Here is a 15,848-nt window from a genome sequence, read left to right as displayed (position 1 = left end):
TGGATAAAGTCAAGTAAATGACAAGGTGCAATAACAATTTTGGCATCTATGGTACATGGATGTGGTGCTTCTGGCTCCCCATATACAGTATGTATGGTCAACCGATTTGGCTCAGTTTGACACTCTTCGTGTTCAAGCCCATAGTTTCAGAGATTCATTCATTCATTGTGCAACAGCTGCTAATATTTTCACTGTCTGCAGAACTGGAGGGCTCTTAATCTTCACATGAGTTCAGAGTTCAGCTGTTGCCACCAAAAGCCAAGGCACAGCGATTTAGAATATTTTACCCCATGAGGATACATTAAATTTAGTCTAGTGGTTGGTGGTATTCAGAAAGTAAACAGTACAAGGACTGTGTTTGTTGGGCCAAAACCACCAAAGATGATCTCCTTGATGAGGAGGAGTTGATACAACCCCTCTTCTCTGACTCCGCCCACCTCTGCACTGCTGCTTGAGTTTGGCCTGAAGTTCTGCTGACAACCCCGACTCTATAGACGATATGAATATAACAGTGCTGAAAAAACAGAGTCTCTTCCACCAAATCCAATATTTACATTTTTTATTAGAAATGGTCAACACCTGTAACATATCTGACTCAACTTTGCATGTTTCCTGCAGGTGAAGGGCTGCTCATCATTGGAGGACACAAAGTAGAAAGCATGAGTGAGTCACTAATGTCTTTGTTTCAAATCCTGCTAACGATAAAGTCTTCATTTGAAATATAAAACTAAATGAATAATACATAATGTATGTCCAGGTATTTTATGAGGAAACACAATTATTATTTAAATATCCCACATATTCACATAGGATGGTCCTTGAACATGTCTCATCTTTAGCTTTTTTTAGGATTGATCTACTATGAGACTTCAGTCTGATTTGATGGCAGATTATGCTTGTTCCCTTGCTCTTAAAGAAGTTCCCTCTAAAGACCCCTAAGAGTTACGTTCCAGAAGTAGTACAGTACACACTTTCTTATTCGTGTTAGACAGCAGTAATCCTGTCCCTGTCCTGTGTAAGCCCAGCGTTCCTCCAGCGTCGCTTCCAGGATATTTTTGGCCAAATATCCAGAATTTACAAAGTAATTAGAATACAATTTCTGTTAAATAAGATAACATTTTAAGCATAATAGTCTGTAAACAGAAGGGGAGATTATGGGTTTACTCCACATTTGTTCAGATCTCTGGTAACCACATTTTAAATTTCCTTAAAACCTTTGCTACATATATATAAGGTGAATCCTGCATTTTATGGGAATGTTTTCTGTACGTAACACTGGACAGAGTAACCTATTAAGCTGTTACGTGAGGATGTTATAAATGAAAATTGGCACCAAGTTTGGCTTTGTTGACCGGGCCTTGTGATGTGTGCTCCCAGACTGTTTATGTAGGTTTTCAGTCATCCAGGTCGAAGCAGTGTAGGGACAACCCCCACGAGGGTTTAAACACCTATGACTCTCCACCCTTGGGTTTTAGAAATGAAGAGGCCTCTTGGATGAGAGGTGAAATGTCTTCACAAAACTTAAAGTCACTTTCTTTCCAAGCTCCTTTTACTGTATTCCCAAAATATAAAATCATTCCGAGAAAGACTTCAGGAAAGATACATAGTGAGTAATGTATACTGAGATACATATTAAGCTTTCCATGTTAGGGAAAGTATTAAATGTTAGCAATCTACATCCTCAAGATAAAGCAATCTCTAAATTTTACATTTACAAGATCCTTCAACAAAGCCATAGTGAGCTACTCTTTCTGGGCACTGCAGGTTCATGCAGCGTTAAGGAAAATCAGAACCTGGACAACCACGTCTCCAAAGAGGGAATTGCAGCTGAGGCTGTTCAACTCCCCAGTGGGAATGCGAGGCATGGGAGGAAACGTCCCTTAGAAGAGGGCAATAATGGGCATACCAATTCCAGGTACAGGCCCAGGAAGCGTAAGAAAGTCCCTCGGCCCATACTGCCCAAAAATGCTCTTATGCAGCTGAACGAGATCAAGCCAGGGTTGCAGTATAAGCTCCTCTCTCAGACCGGGCCGGTCCATGCACCAGTCTTTGAGATGACTGTGGAGGTCAATGGGCAGGTTTTTGAAGGTCAGGGTCCTACCAAGAAGAAGGCTAAGCTGAGTGCAGCAGAAAAGGCACTGTGCTCCTTCGTCCAGTTTCCTAATGCATCGGAAGCACATGTTGCCATGGGCCGGACCCTGTCTGCTCACACGGACTTCACCTCGGACCATGCCATTCCAGATATGCTCTTTAATGCATCGGAGACATTCAACCCTACAGAAGACACTTTTTACCTTGGTTCCAATACCAGTTTCTTCAGTTCACTGGGAATAGAGTACCCATTGCCATCCTCTCCTGTCCCAAACCTGGCACAGTCTCCCTTACCTCCAGCACCCTCCGCCTTCATCTCCCTAACAGCTGGCAAGAATCCTGTCATGTTTCTCAATGAGGTGCGGCCAGGCCTCAAGTATGACTTTGTGTCAGAAAGCGGGGAGAGTCATGCCAAGAACTTTGTCATGTCGGTGACGGTAGACTCTGAGAATTTCCAGGGTTCTGGGCGCAATAAGAAGCTGGCCAAGACTCGGGCTGCCCAAGCTGCTCTGTCTGCTCTCTTTAAGATACAGCTGGACCAGACACCATCACAACAGCCAATACCCAGGGAGGGACTGCAGCTTCACCAGCCACAGGTGAGCATGGAAGAAATCAGTCTGTCCCTCCGTCTGACTCACTGACAGACTGACGTATGTGTGGCCTCTTCCTGATGACAGCATATTTGTCACACATGTTTCAGATCATCATTGGTGAGGGTGAGATAATTATACAGCATCTTTAACAACTTTAAAAAACAAGAATTGGGTGCACAAGTTTGTATTTATTTTGGATTTCTTTTAATACACAGGGCCAGAATTATACATGTCTGTGCATTGGGACCAGCAGCAAAGACTGTTCAATTCAATTTTATTTAAATAGCACCAAATCACAACAACAGTTTCTTCGAGGTGCTTAGCTGACCGTAACTACATAGAAGAGTAACCCTGCATTTGATCTTAGCTCATGTTTAAATCTTTTATCTAATTTGCTGGCCGGGGTTTCTGATGAACTTCAGCGATGCTCTATTTTGAGAGTTCTTGAACTCTGTAAGAGCCCCTTTCTCTAACCAGAAACAATGGAAAAGTGGAACACGGATGTGTCTTGATGCACGCTCAATCATCCAGGAGAAACGTTTCGTCATCATCCAGGTGACGTCTTCAGTCTCAGCTGACTGCAGGTTTCCACAACCTTATAAACAGTACATTTGCATAATGACTGAAACCAGCCCACTGAAGGAACAATGGGCTGGGAGGTCACCTTCATCATAATTATGCAAATTCTCATGACCATTGATCAACAACCACTGACCAAAGACCACTGATCAAAGACCATGAGTCCCATTCACAGAGAGTTGGGGAATGGCTGCAATCACAGCATTGTACGATGACGAAAGATGTACCCTTAGGCCTACAACACAGAGCGAACACCAGCCCCACAGACACAGCAGCCAGGGAGGCAGAAGAACAGCACATCAAGACGGCCCTGAGTAAATGTGGTTATCCCAGCTGGACTTTTGTCAAAGCTGGAAAGGCTCCTAAAGAAAGCTCCAGCCGATCCAGGAGAGAAGGACAACCGCCGCCCAAGCGAAAACCTGTAGTGATCCCGTACGTGTCAGGAGTATCACAACAGCTGAGACGCATTTTTTCTAAACACCGGGTCTCTGTGGCTTTTAAACCCCAAAACACGCTGTGCTAAAAACAGGTCCACCCCGAGGATCGGGTCCCCGACACAAACAGAGTAACACAGTGTACGCTGTTAAGTGCCAGGAGGATATGGTGTTATTTTTGTGCCGCTATTCTGAGCGCACGTAAAAAAAAATTGCTGTAAAAGCTGCTGGTCATGATATCGGTTTGGAAACATGAAGGTGATACAAATCATACCAACAAGACAGTGTACCTCACTGTCACAGCAGCGTTTGTTTTAGTTCAAAGGCTTTATGGCTTTTCCTATGATACCTGGTGGTGGTTTTGTCAGTTCAGCCTTTTATATTATGTTTAACCCGAGTGACCACCCGGTCAGCTGGTGGGTAACAGGCATCTCCGAAAACATTAGAGCACTTATGCAAATATGTGATGTCTTGATGAATCGAGCAGATATTTGAAGTTTACACAGAAACATTCTCGCATGAAAATATCTTAAAAGTTTATTTTGTGACCCAGAAAGAGAAATATTTCAAACTCCGCCACTCTGTGTTCCTCCGCCACTGCCTCGTTTGAGTTTTGGATGAAATGCATTCTGGGATATTGCATTTCGTCATTTCGAGCTGATTGGAGACCAAAACAGTCAATCAGATTTTTTTGCATCCAAGTCTGTGATTGGCTGGTTTTGTGACACAAATATAACGGTGTAGAGAAAGAGTTGAGCGCGCACGGGCAGAAACGTTGAGAGCGCGAGCAACACATTGTGAACGAGCGCAAATACAAAAACTGAGCGGGAGGGGCTGCTGTTGTGTGTGTGTGTGTGGATAATAGCAAACACTGAAATACATGTTTTGCACGCAGGAATGAAGTTTGTTCACTCAAATTCAGCTTTTCTTCGCTCAAAATAAATTTCTCCCCAAAATGCAACACTTGCACCTGCAAATTTTTTTTACGTGAGCCCAGAATAGTGGCACAAAAATAACGCCATAGGAGGATTGACAGGATTTATGCATCAGGGAAACCAAACAACCTCTGGCTACAACACAGAAGAGCCACCTCGTCAGGCCAGGACTCTGCAGTCTGTTCACATCTACAGGCCAGTGGACACTCTTTCAATGATGAGGATGTAACATCCTGGACAGGGAGGAACGCTGGTTTGAGCGCGGCGTCAAGGAGGCCATTTACGTGAAAAGGGAAAGACCGTCTCTGAATGGAGGAGGGGGCCTAAGGGTACATCTGTCACCATCTTACAATGCTGTGATTGCAGCCATTCCCCAACTCTCTGTGAAAGGGACTCATGGACATTGATCAGTGGTTGTTGATCAATGGTCAGGAGAATTTGCATAATTAAGATTAAGGAACTGACCTCCCAGCCCATTGTTCCTTCAGTGGGCTGGTTTCAGTCATTATGCACATGTCCTGTTTATAAGATTGAAACCTGCAGTCACCTGATGATGATGAAACGTTTCTCCCACTGAAAACATCCAGATGAACAGAATCAACTTTTGGAGAATACGGATGTGATTGTGCAACAAATCCATTCCTGTTCTAATGAGGAGGATTTAAAGTGATTACCTGAACCATGTAAGTGTGACAAATATAAGAAAAAGAAATCAGGAGTGAGGATTTCTTTTGGACTACAGCCTGAGTTGAATGAGGCAGTGGGCTGTATTGATCATGGACAGATCCTCATTGCTCATGACCACCCTGTCTAAGGCTGATTGAAGATGATAGCTTTAGGAGAGAACTTTCATGATGCTGAGAAGCTATTTAAACATGCTTCTAATTCCTATACGACAACAAAGCTGCTATATTAACCCTCTGTGTGCTATTCAAACACTGCGATTTGTTATACCAGCCTTTCCAAGTCATTTGTTGAATTAAAGGATTTGGGTGTTTTTTGAAGCTACTCACATCCCTGCGTGGCATTCACAGTTATGCAGCATTCCTTAATGCAGTGGTTCCCCAACTTTTTTTGCTGGGCCCCGCTTGTTTTACAAGAAAACTGCTCGCGCCCCCCCTCGCGCACGCACGAACACATCCTCCAACCACACACACCCATATTTTGCTCCATTGCAGTTTATTTCACACCTCAAACATTTAGTAAACAATTAAATACAAGTAATCTGCAATAAATTACAGGTAGTAATAAAATAAACTACTAACTCTTTTACGCTGAGTCCGCACCTACACGGGTATTTTTGAAAACGCAGCTGTTTTGTCCACGTAAACGGCGTTACGAATCACCGAAAACGAAGATTTTTTTAAAAATTCTTTTTGGGGTTTACGTGTGGACGAGGAATACAGAGTTCGTCACACAACGTCAAAGGTATGTGCCTTTTTCCACGTCACGCTGTGGCCACGTTATTGTTTACATGAGATGAATTGCAGAATGGAGATAGAGACAAAACACTGTTAATCTGACTGTGCAGGTTTTACACGCAGTTACTGTCCCTCCATTCACAAAGGCAGAGGCGTCACGGTGTGATTATTTTACATGTAGTTGTTTTTTTCCTGTGTAATAATATTCAACATTGCTGTCAATACATTTTTCAATCCCTCTGCAAAATGGGTTCAAAAACATAAACAGCTGTGGGATCCTGTTTGTCCGTGATTTGAACCGGGGGAACAAATCATGGCAGGATCAGCCTGATGTTATTTGTATCCCGCTGTAACTTTACTGTATAAAGAGCAAACATCTCCAAAATGTCAGGAGTAGTTAGTCATTACAACAAGTGTTTGTGAACTAAAAATCAAGAATGTGGGATCCTGTTTGTCCGTGATTTGAACAGCCCAGCGCTGCTCCTGACAGGGAAAACCAATCCTGCAGGGAGACCTACCTCGGCACTTGTGCAGGTGAAGCCAAAGGGAAGATTTGCTTCACCATATTTTCTAGTCTTTGGCTTAGAATGAAGTTGGTTTGGAAACATATTCAGCGATGCTTCATCTCCTGCTTTGTGTTTCTGTGGGCGCCCCGTGCTAGCAGTGTCCAAGCGTTGTTGTTTTTTGTTGTTTTTTTCCCCTTCTCATGCCGCGCCCCCCCTGAAATGGCTCTGCGCCCCCCCTAGGGGGCGGGCCCCACACTTTGGGAAGGTCTGCCTTAATGAAATAAGGAATGATATACTGAAATATGGATTTAAGCTGCTTAAAGTAATTTCTTATCCTCCTTCACTAACATTTTCTTTTGCTAATGTTTGTTAAATACAATTGAATAACAGTTGCTTCTCTAAAATTGTTGGTTGGATATTTGTTATGTCTTATTTCACATAATTTCACTGTTGCACTTATGTGTCACTCCTCAGGTCCTGGCAGATGCAGTCTCTCATCTCGTTATTGATAAGTTCAGCAAACTGACGGATAACTTCAGGGCTCCACATGCTCAACGGAAAGTCTTGGCAGGTGTTGTCATGACAGCAGGTATTCTTGCAGCCCAGGTCATCTCCTAATTAGAAGGTTGCTGATCCCAGCTGCTCCGAGAGTTCTGGGTTCAGATAGTTTCCAAAAATGCTTACACAGCAGTTTAAATGTGTACATAAGGCTCATGCCACCGACCCTGAACGTACTTGTTCAACTCAATTCAAATTACTTTTATTTATACAGCACCAAATCACAACAACAGTCGCCTCAAGGTGCTTTATACTGTAAGGTAGACCCTACAATACATACAGAGAAAAACCCAACAATCATATGACCCCCTATGAGCAGCACTTTGGTGACAGTGGGAAGGAAAATGCAGAGAGGTCTATTAACACATAGTGAGTGAAGCAGAAACTCCCAGTGCATCATGGGAATCCCCGGCAGCCTACACCTATTGCAGCATAACTAAGGGAGGATTCAGGGTCACCTGGTCCAGCCCTAACTATATGCTTTAGCAAACAGGAAAGTTTGAAGCCTAATCTTGAAAGTTGAGATCGTGTCTGTCTCCTGAATCCAAACTGGAAGCTGGTTCCACAGAAGAGGGGCCTGAAAACTGAAGGCTCTGCCTCCCATTCTACTTTTAAATACTCTAGGAACAACAAGTAGGCCTGCAGAGCGAGAGCGAAGTGCTCTAATAGGGTGATATGGTACTACAAGGTCATTAAGATAAGATGGGGCCTGATTATTTAAGACCTTGTATGTGAGGAGCAGGATTTTGAATTCAGTGTTTAAGTTGTTTGTTGCTGGTTTTTAGTTTGTTTTTTGTCTGTTTGGGAGCTGACACAGTCTCTATGGAGACGGGGTTTTGGGGGGTAGCAGGAGGAGAGAAGCTGCAGAGAGGCGTGTAAGACTGCGACTCTGCTTCCTGGTCCCAACTCTGGATAGTCATATTTTGGGGGGTTTAATAAATTTGTGGGATGGATCCAAGGTGGGATGGATGCCGTCTCTCTTTATAATCTGTTTATTCACAAGTCAAATATTGAAGTATTAGTTTGAATGAAAGCCTCTTAGTACTACATGTAAAGCTGGCTTAATTCAGAAAGATCAATCTTACTATAACTACAGCTTAGAATCAAATATGTAAATTAGGCAAATTCAATTACTGATAAACTTTTACACTTCTTACAAAGACCAGACTATTGGGATACTTAATATTCTGTTTCTTCTGGGCTGCACTGTAACTGTACATGTGAGCATATTTTCTATACATGACAGCAGGCACACAAAGGGACACAGGTACAATATGGGGAGGCATTGAGAGGAGGCATGAAAATAATACATTTACATTAGATAAGGTAACCCTTACTCCTAGCATGTCAACATCTGGTGGCCTGGCATTGATCTTAATGCATCTAAATCAGAGTATCAGCTGAACCATTAGTTCAGGGGCAAAGTGGCCGTCGGTTGGAGGTCAAGCAACTGCTGTTAATCAAATCAACCAATTTGAACTCTTTAAACCAGCTGGGGCAGGGATAGCTCAGTAGGTAGAGTGGTCACCCCATGATCGGAAGGGGGTCGGGGGTTTGAATCCACTGAGCGGTTACCCTGAGGTACCATCTCTACACACAGCTCCCCAGGTGCTGGATTGGTAGCTGCCCACTAAGTGAATGGGTTAAATGCAGAGGACTAGAAATTTCCCCCGTGTGGGACTATATGGGATTAAACACTTAAAAATTAATCAGCAGTCTCTGTCAGTCTCAACAGTGAGAAGACACGAGTGAAACCAAACATGGTGCATGATCATGCTTCATAACAAGGTCCAACAACAATAGACTGGTATAATGTTTGATGGTCTATATCTGCTTTACAGTTTATGCACATGGGCTACACAACTTGATAATCTTGTGAGTAAAATGGATAGAGCTCTGTCAGCGGTGGGAAAAGTTCCAAAATAAATGACACCAAATATTTTGAATACATTAGTTTAGTCACAGCTTGATTATTGTGTGGAGGTGTTTCAACTAAAGTAATTAAAAGTTCCAAGTTTAAATCATGCTGCTCATTGTGCATTGCAGTGCTCTTCAAGAACCAATGCAAATCCGATTTATCATAACTTGGGCCGGCTAATTGTTCGAGGTCATGTCATGATCAGAAATGTACTAGTGAAGAGGTTATGGACGATGTTACATCAAAATTGAGTAAAGGTTATAGATAGAAAACACTAATCTACCAAGTTGATAAGTTTCAGTTCAGTGAAAGCACTACTTCACAACAACAGATGGCTCATGTGAGCAAGCATGAGTGGGAAGGAAAATCTATCTTTTAAGAGGAAGAAACATCTGGTAGAACCATGTTCATGGAGGGACAGTCATCCATCATGCGCTCATGCTGCACCAAGGAATGAAGGAAAAAATGTACAAAAGGACATTTTAGATGTTTAATTATAGGGACCTCCTTCCTACTTACAGCTACCCCTTTGCCTGAGAAACCTCTGATTTAAAAGGTTAATCCCAAAGATCAAGCCTGGATTTGAGTTTGCTCAAGGATACTGCAAGGAGAGCAAAAACTAGGAGACTCTTGAAAAACAGCTACGACCTGCAAGAACTCGGTCACATGATAAGTGAAACTGGCACATTTTAGTTATGACTTTTAGCAGCATTTGAAAATCACCGTTTATGTTTTCTACTCTTCTGATTTTGAGGCTTCGTGAACAAATATACACAGCCTATAAAAAGAAGGTATGTGTACCATATTAGTTTTGCTGCCAAAATTAATTAATTCATTGTAAAGTGTTTGTTTGTGTTAGCTATTATGCAAAACACGTTCCCTGCATTGCAAACAAGATTTGATATGACAATGTTTTACAAAAAGGTAAAAAACAATGACTCTGATGATATTATTTCTGCACAATACTTAGGTTAAGACTTTTGATCCATGGCCCAAACAACATTTACAAATGGTGTAACTAAGCCATAAGCATTTAAGAAGCCCAAATTAAGCCCAAGTGTATATCTTTGTTCTTGTTTAAAAAGTCTTAACAACACCAACTTAGTCAAACTAATAGCTTACATAGTACAAGTAACATTATACACTACTGGTCAAAAGTTTCAGAACAGCCCAATTTTTCAAGTTATTTATTGCAGTTCAAGTCATTCAAGTCCAACGAACAGCTTAAATGGTACAAAGGTAAGTGCTGAACTGCCAGAGGCTAAAAAGGTAAGGTTAGCCAAAACTGAAGAATAATGTACATTTCAGAATTATACAAAAAGGCCTTTTTCAGGGACAACATGGGTTAACAGTTTAAAGCTGTTCTGCAGCAATGGAGGTTGATCAAGCCTTCAAAGCTGCTGCTACTAATTCCTACAGCTGTTCCAACTTTTCTGGATTACTTCCCCCTCTGTCTGCATAAAAGCAGTGCTGCAACACACTGATGTACCCTCGTGAGCATCAGTTGAACAGTATTGTACTGCAGAAAGTAATGTGTTGCTACAAACATGGTGAGAAACAGGCAATTAACAGTGGAAGAGACACAGACCATCATAACACTTATAAATGTAGATCTGCAAAGAAAGTCAAGGTGTCAGTGAGTCCAGTTTCCTTCACCATCAAAGGCTCAGAAACTGTGACAGGAGGAGGTCTGCAGACCCAAAGACACGACTGACTCAGAGGACAAGTTTCTGAGAGTTAACTGCTGTGTGACAGCAGCTCACAGGACAACAGCTTCAAGCAGCTTCATAGTGGTCGTAGTGAGAAAGTCTCAGTTTCAGCTGTGAAGAGAAAACTTCAAGCTGCAGGTTTGACAGGACGAGTTGCAGCAAGAAAGCTCTATCTGGAAGTCCCACAGGATCTTAGCTCGTTCATTCTCCACCTCCTTTGGGGGTGTAGGAGCCATATGAGTTGTTCCTTTTTTGATTAAGTGCGTTGGTTTAAATGGACTCACTGTATTGGTGTGGGGCGTGTCTCATGGGTGTGTTAGGTGATAAATGTGGTTGCACTCACCTGTTCACAGCACCTGATATTGATGAGCAGAAAGGTAGGGCGAGCATGAGGCAAAACCTTCTGTTGACCGCAGCTTGAATTATTTTGATGTATTTTGACTGTAACTTGATGGTTTATGTATATTTATGCACTAATTGATGCCATAGGCCAATGTTGTAATTTGGCATAGTAATTGGTGCAGTTCTTTGTGAGTTGCAGTTATTTATTTGTGCAGTCTGTAGATTTTTTTAATAGTTAATCCCATGTGCTGATTTGTATATTGGACAGTTGCATGTGGAATAAAAGGAGCAAATGGTCCAGAAGTGTATCTTATGTGTTTATTGTTGTGCGTCTGTGTCCTCATGTTTAGCCTGCCGCGGCCGTTGGTTGGAGGAGCCGCAATAACTTGTCAACAGAAGCGTTTGTAAGTTTTATTGGATTATTTATATATAGATGAGTTTTATTGGTGAGAGTTTTATGGTTTGCTGTTGCCTTTGTCCACCCAGCTTTTAGATTAGGCCTGTGGCTACACACAACAGATTTCTCTCAGGAGTCTTATTTCCCTGTTAGGTTTCAGCAGTACAGCTGCACTAGGCGTTGTACTGATTTGCTTTCTAGTTGTTGTGCATCAGGCGGCTGAAGCCATTGGCTTGGGAGTACCGCCGCAGTTTGTGTTTAAGACAGTTTGTCTTCCTCACAGCTGACGGTATGGAGGTACATAAATACCCACCGCTAGTATGTACGGAAGACTAGGTTGAGTTAGTTAGGTTTAATAGGCAGATAGTGGGGGATATTGCTCCTGTTAATTGTGTGTGTCCAGGGTTTATTGAAGGGAATGTGTGTCAAAGGTGCAGTTCAGCGTTTGGATTTTGTAATGTTTTGAAGAAAAATGGAGACACACCAATTAATACAATGTGTTGATGTGGATGGAAAGAAAAGACAGCCAAACCCGACTGCTAAGGCTTTGGAGAATCAGATTGAAAGGCTGCAAACAGAACGTCACACTAAGATTAATACAATTAAAAATGTCATAAATGTTATTAAAGAATTAAAGCAATCTGAAGATAATGTTTCTGCTGTTCAGGCTCAGTTAGAGAATTTGTCTGTGTTGCTTAATGAGGCAACTCGTCTGCATGAAACCTTGCTTCCTTTGCTTCCTCAAGAAGAGCAAGAAAAACAAACTGCTTGGTTTATAAGTGTGCGAGCACATAATACTGAGTTTCTGGAAGAGATAAAGAAATGGCTTCATGATGCAAAGGGAACCCCTCAGAGTACAAATCAGGAGTCTGAGCTTGATTTGCCACAGTTAAATCCACCTGGTGTTGAGTCCTCTGATGTATTACCTGCTGGAAATGGTTCTGGTGCTTCTAGGCACACCGGGAATGTTGGTAAAGGTGCTGTGATAGATGATGTTAATCCAAGTGATAGCATCTCTAATGTTGCAAACAGAAGTTGTAGGAAAAGCAAATCATCACTCAGTGGCTCCATGGTTTCATCTGCCTTGTCAGCACGCATAACGGCAGAGGCTGACATGGCCGCCCTTCTTGTTCGACAGAGGTTGTTGAAAGAAAAGCATGCTTTGGAAGAACAAGAAATACAGCTTAAGAAAAGAAAGGAGCTGCTTGACTTAGAAACTGAAATAGCAGCTTCGGCAGCAAAGGTGAAGGTTTTAAAAGCTTCTGAAGTGTCCCGAGTCTCAAGTGCTGTTAATGGTGAATCTGATGGAATGAATTCGTATTGAGAACAAGAACAGGGGAGTTTAGGTGTTTTAAATCCTAATGCTCCGATGTTCGGTGTTACCAGAGCGACCCTATCAGGGTGTTGATGCAAGTGATCATCAAGCGCATGTATTGGATGTGAGGCCCAAGGTTAAAAATATTTCTCAGCCTAAGGTCGTTTTGTTGGAACAGTCAGAGACGAAGTTACATCAAGTATTTCCAGGTGCAGTTTCGACTACTCGGATGATGTCGCAGTCTCACGCACAATCGAAACCTCTTACACATACAGCACAAGGTAGTGAGGGTCATGATCATCTAGTCACAGTTTTGAAGAAACAAAATGAAATTACAACTTTACTGGCTGAGCAGCAGTCTCTGTTTTTGCTACCAAGGCGTGACATGCAGTTCTTTGATGGTGATCCTTTGCAATATCAAACATTTATGAGAGCTTTTGAGAACATGGTGGAGAGTCAAGCTCACAGTGATCAGGATTGCTGGCAACTTCAACCACGCCAACTTAAAGACAGTCCTCCCCAGATTCCACCAACATGTCTCCTGCCACACCAGAGGAGACAAGACTTTAGACCATGTGTATTCCAACCTGGCTGGAGCCTACAAAGCCACACCCCTCCCCCACATTGGACAATCGGACCATCTCTCCCTGTTCCTCACACCTCGGTATTCACCACTCATCCAACGTGTGAAACCTGCTGTGAGGACAATTAAAGTGTGGCCAGAGGGGACAGACGCAGTGCTCCAGGACAGATTTAAAAACACAGACTGGAATATGTTCACCCACACAGACCTGGACCAGTACGCCTCATCTGTACTGGATTACATCTCCAAAACCACAGACAGTGTCACCACCCAGAAACGGATCACCATGTACCCCAACCAGAAGCCTTGGATGAACCGGGATGTTCGTCTCCTCCTGAAGGCCCGCAACACCGCCTTTAGGTCAGGAGATGCACACGCCTACAGTACAGCCAGGGCTAATCTAAAGAAGGGCATCAAAAAAGCCAAACACCATTACAAAAAGAAGGTAGAAGAACACTTCTCCAACTCCAACCCCCGACGCATGTGGCAAGGACTCCAGACCATCACAGACTACAGGACCACCAAACCCTCCCCCACATCCTCTGATGTCTCCTTCCTCAACGAGCTCAACAACTTTTATGCTCGTTTTGAGCGAGGGAACCCCACAACCACAACCAAAGCAGACGTGACGCCAGACCACCAACCTCTGACTCTCTCCCCCACCGATGTAGGAGCGGTGCTGAGCAGGATCAATGTCCACAAGGCTGCAGGCCCTGATGGCATACCCGGGCGTGTTCTCAGAGCGTGTTCTGGGGAGCTTGCAGGAGTGCTGACAGACATATTCAACCTGTCCTTGGCCCACGCTGTGGTACCGGCCTGCTTCAAATCCACCTCCATCGTCCCGATACCCAAAAACTCCAACCCATCTTGCCTCAATGACTACCGCCCAGTAGCACTCACCCCCATCATCACTAAGTGCTTAGAGCAGCTGGTCCTAGCACACTTCAAATCCTGTCTCCCCCCCACCCTGGACCCCCACCAATTCGCATACCGCCAGAACAGGAGCACAGAGGATGCAGTCTCCATCGCACTGCACTCTGTCCTCTCACACCTGGACAACAACAACACCTACGCCAGAATGCTGTTTATAGACTTCAGTTCAGCGTTCAATACAATCCTCCCCTCACAACTCATCAGGAAACTGACAGACCTGGGCATCAGTTCCCTCATGTGCAAATGGTTACTGGACTTCCTGACCAACCGCCCCCAACATGTCCGGCTGGATAACCGCTGCTCATCTACCATCACAATGAACACCGGTGTACCACAAGGCTGTGTGATGAGCCCTTTCCTCTACTCCCTCTTCACCCACGACTGCAGACCTGCTGATGGTTCCAACACCATCATTAAGTTTGCAGATGACACCACGGTGATTGGCCTCATCGGTGACAACGATGAGGCCGCCTACAGGGAGGAGGTGGGTCGTCTGGCTGAGTGGTGCGACACAAACAACCTGCTGCTTAACACCGAGAAGACCAAGGAGCTCATCGTGGACTACAGGAGGAATGCTGACCCACATCCACCCATCCACATTAAGGGGACGGCTGTGGAGCGTGTGAGCAGCTTCAAGTTCCTGGGAGTCCACATCTCCGAGGATCTCACCTGGACGACCAACTGCTCCAAGCTGGTCAAGAAGGCTCACCAGCGCCTCTTCTTCTTGAGGACTCTGAGGAAGAACCACCTGTCCTCAGACATCCTGGTGAACTTCTATCGTTGCACCATCGAGAGCATCCTGACCAACTGTATAACAGTCTGGCACGGGAACTGCTCTGCCTCGGACCGGAAGGCGTTGCAGAGGGTCGTGAAAACTGCCCAGCGCATCGCCGGAGCACCACTTCCTGCCATAAAAGACATCTACAGGAAGCGGTGTCTGAAAAGGGCTGGGAAAATCATCAGAGACCCCAGTCACCCATCACATGGACTCTTCACCCTCCTGGCCTCTGGGAGGCGCTACAGGAGCCTCCGGACTAAGACCACCAGGTACCGGAACAGCTTCTTCCCCACAGCTGTCAGACTCCTGAACTCTGCCTCCTGACATCTGACCCACGTTAACACATGGACTGAACATACACACACCCACAATGGACAACTGTACCCTCAAACACACAATAATAACATGGACTGAACCACCACTCACAACCACTAGCACTTTATATAGCCTCTGTAGAAATGATCCACATATCTAATTTATCTTAACTGCACTACTGTATAGCTCTGTAAATAATCATTCTGTACATACGATAATTTTTAACCCTACAACTGTTTACAACTTGCATAGTTCCCATTTCTGTATAACTGTATATCTCAGATTTCTGTAAAGTTATTTATTTCATATTCTGTATAGTTTTTCATATTTATATCCTGTTCATAGCCCGTACATGGCTTGTACTCACTACAGCCTGTACATACCTATAGTTATAGAATATTCACAACATACGTCATACCGTTTACATTATAACATACCATA

At 43.7% G+C, this 15,848-nt stretch overlaps 1 protein-coding gene across 1 annotated transcript in view; it reads left to right on the top strand.

Moving 5' to 3' along the window:
• The first annotated feature begins 1,642 nt into the window (after window positions 1–1,642).
• The window catches only part of LOC146360756 (double-stranded RNA-specific editase 1-like), a 31,512-nt gene continuing 17,306 nt past the window's right edge, over window positions 1,643–15,848 (top strand). Inside the window, exons 1-2 of the mRNA XM_084921998.1 lie at window positions 1,643–2,687; window positions 7,034–7,148. Coding sequence (XP_084778124.1) covers window positions 1,644–2,687; window positions 7,034–7,148 — 1,159 coding nt within the window. The 5' untranslated portion in view covers window position 1,643. The remainder of the gene's footprint in view (window positions 2,688–7,033; window positions 7,149–15,848) is intronic.

This window comes from Perissodus microlepis, chromosome 23 (assembly GCF_051167445.1).
Source record: "Perissodus microlepis isolate ML-2025 ecotype Zambia chromosome 23, ASM5116744v1, whole genome shotgun sequence".
Lineage (NCBI taxonomy): Eukaryota > Metazoa > Chordata > Actinopteri > Cichliformes > Cichlidae > Perissodus > Perissodus microlepis.
This window is presented reverse-complemented; position numbering and strand designations above follow the sequence as displayed.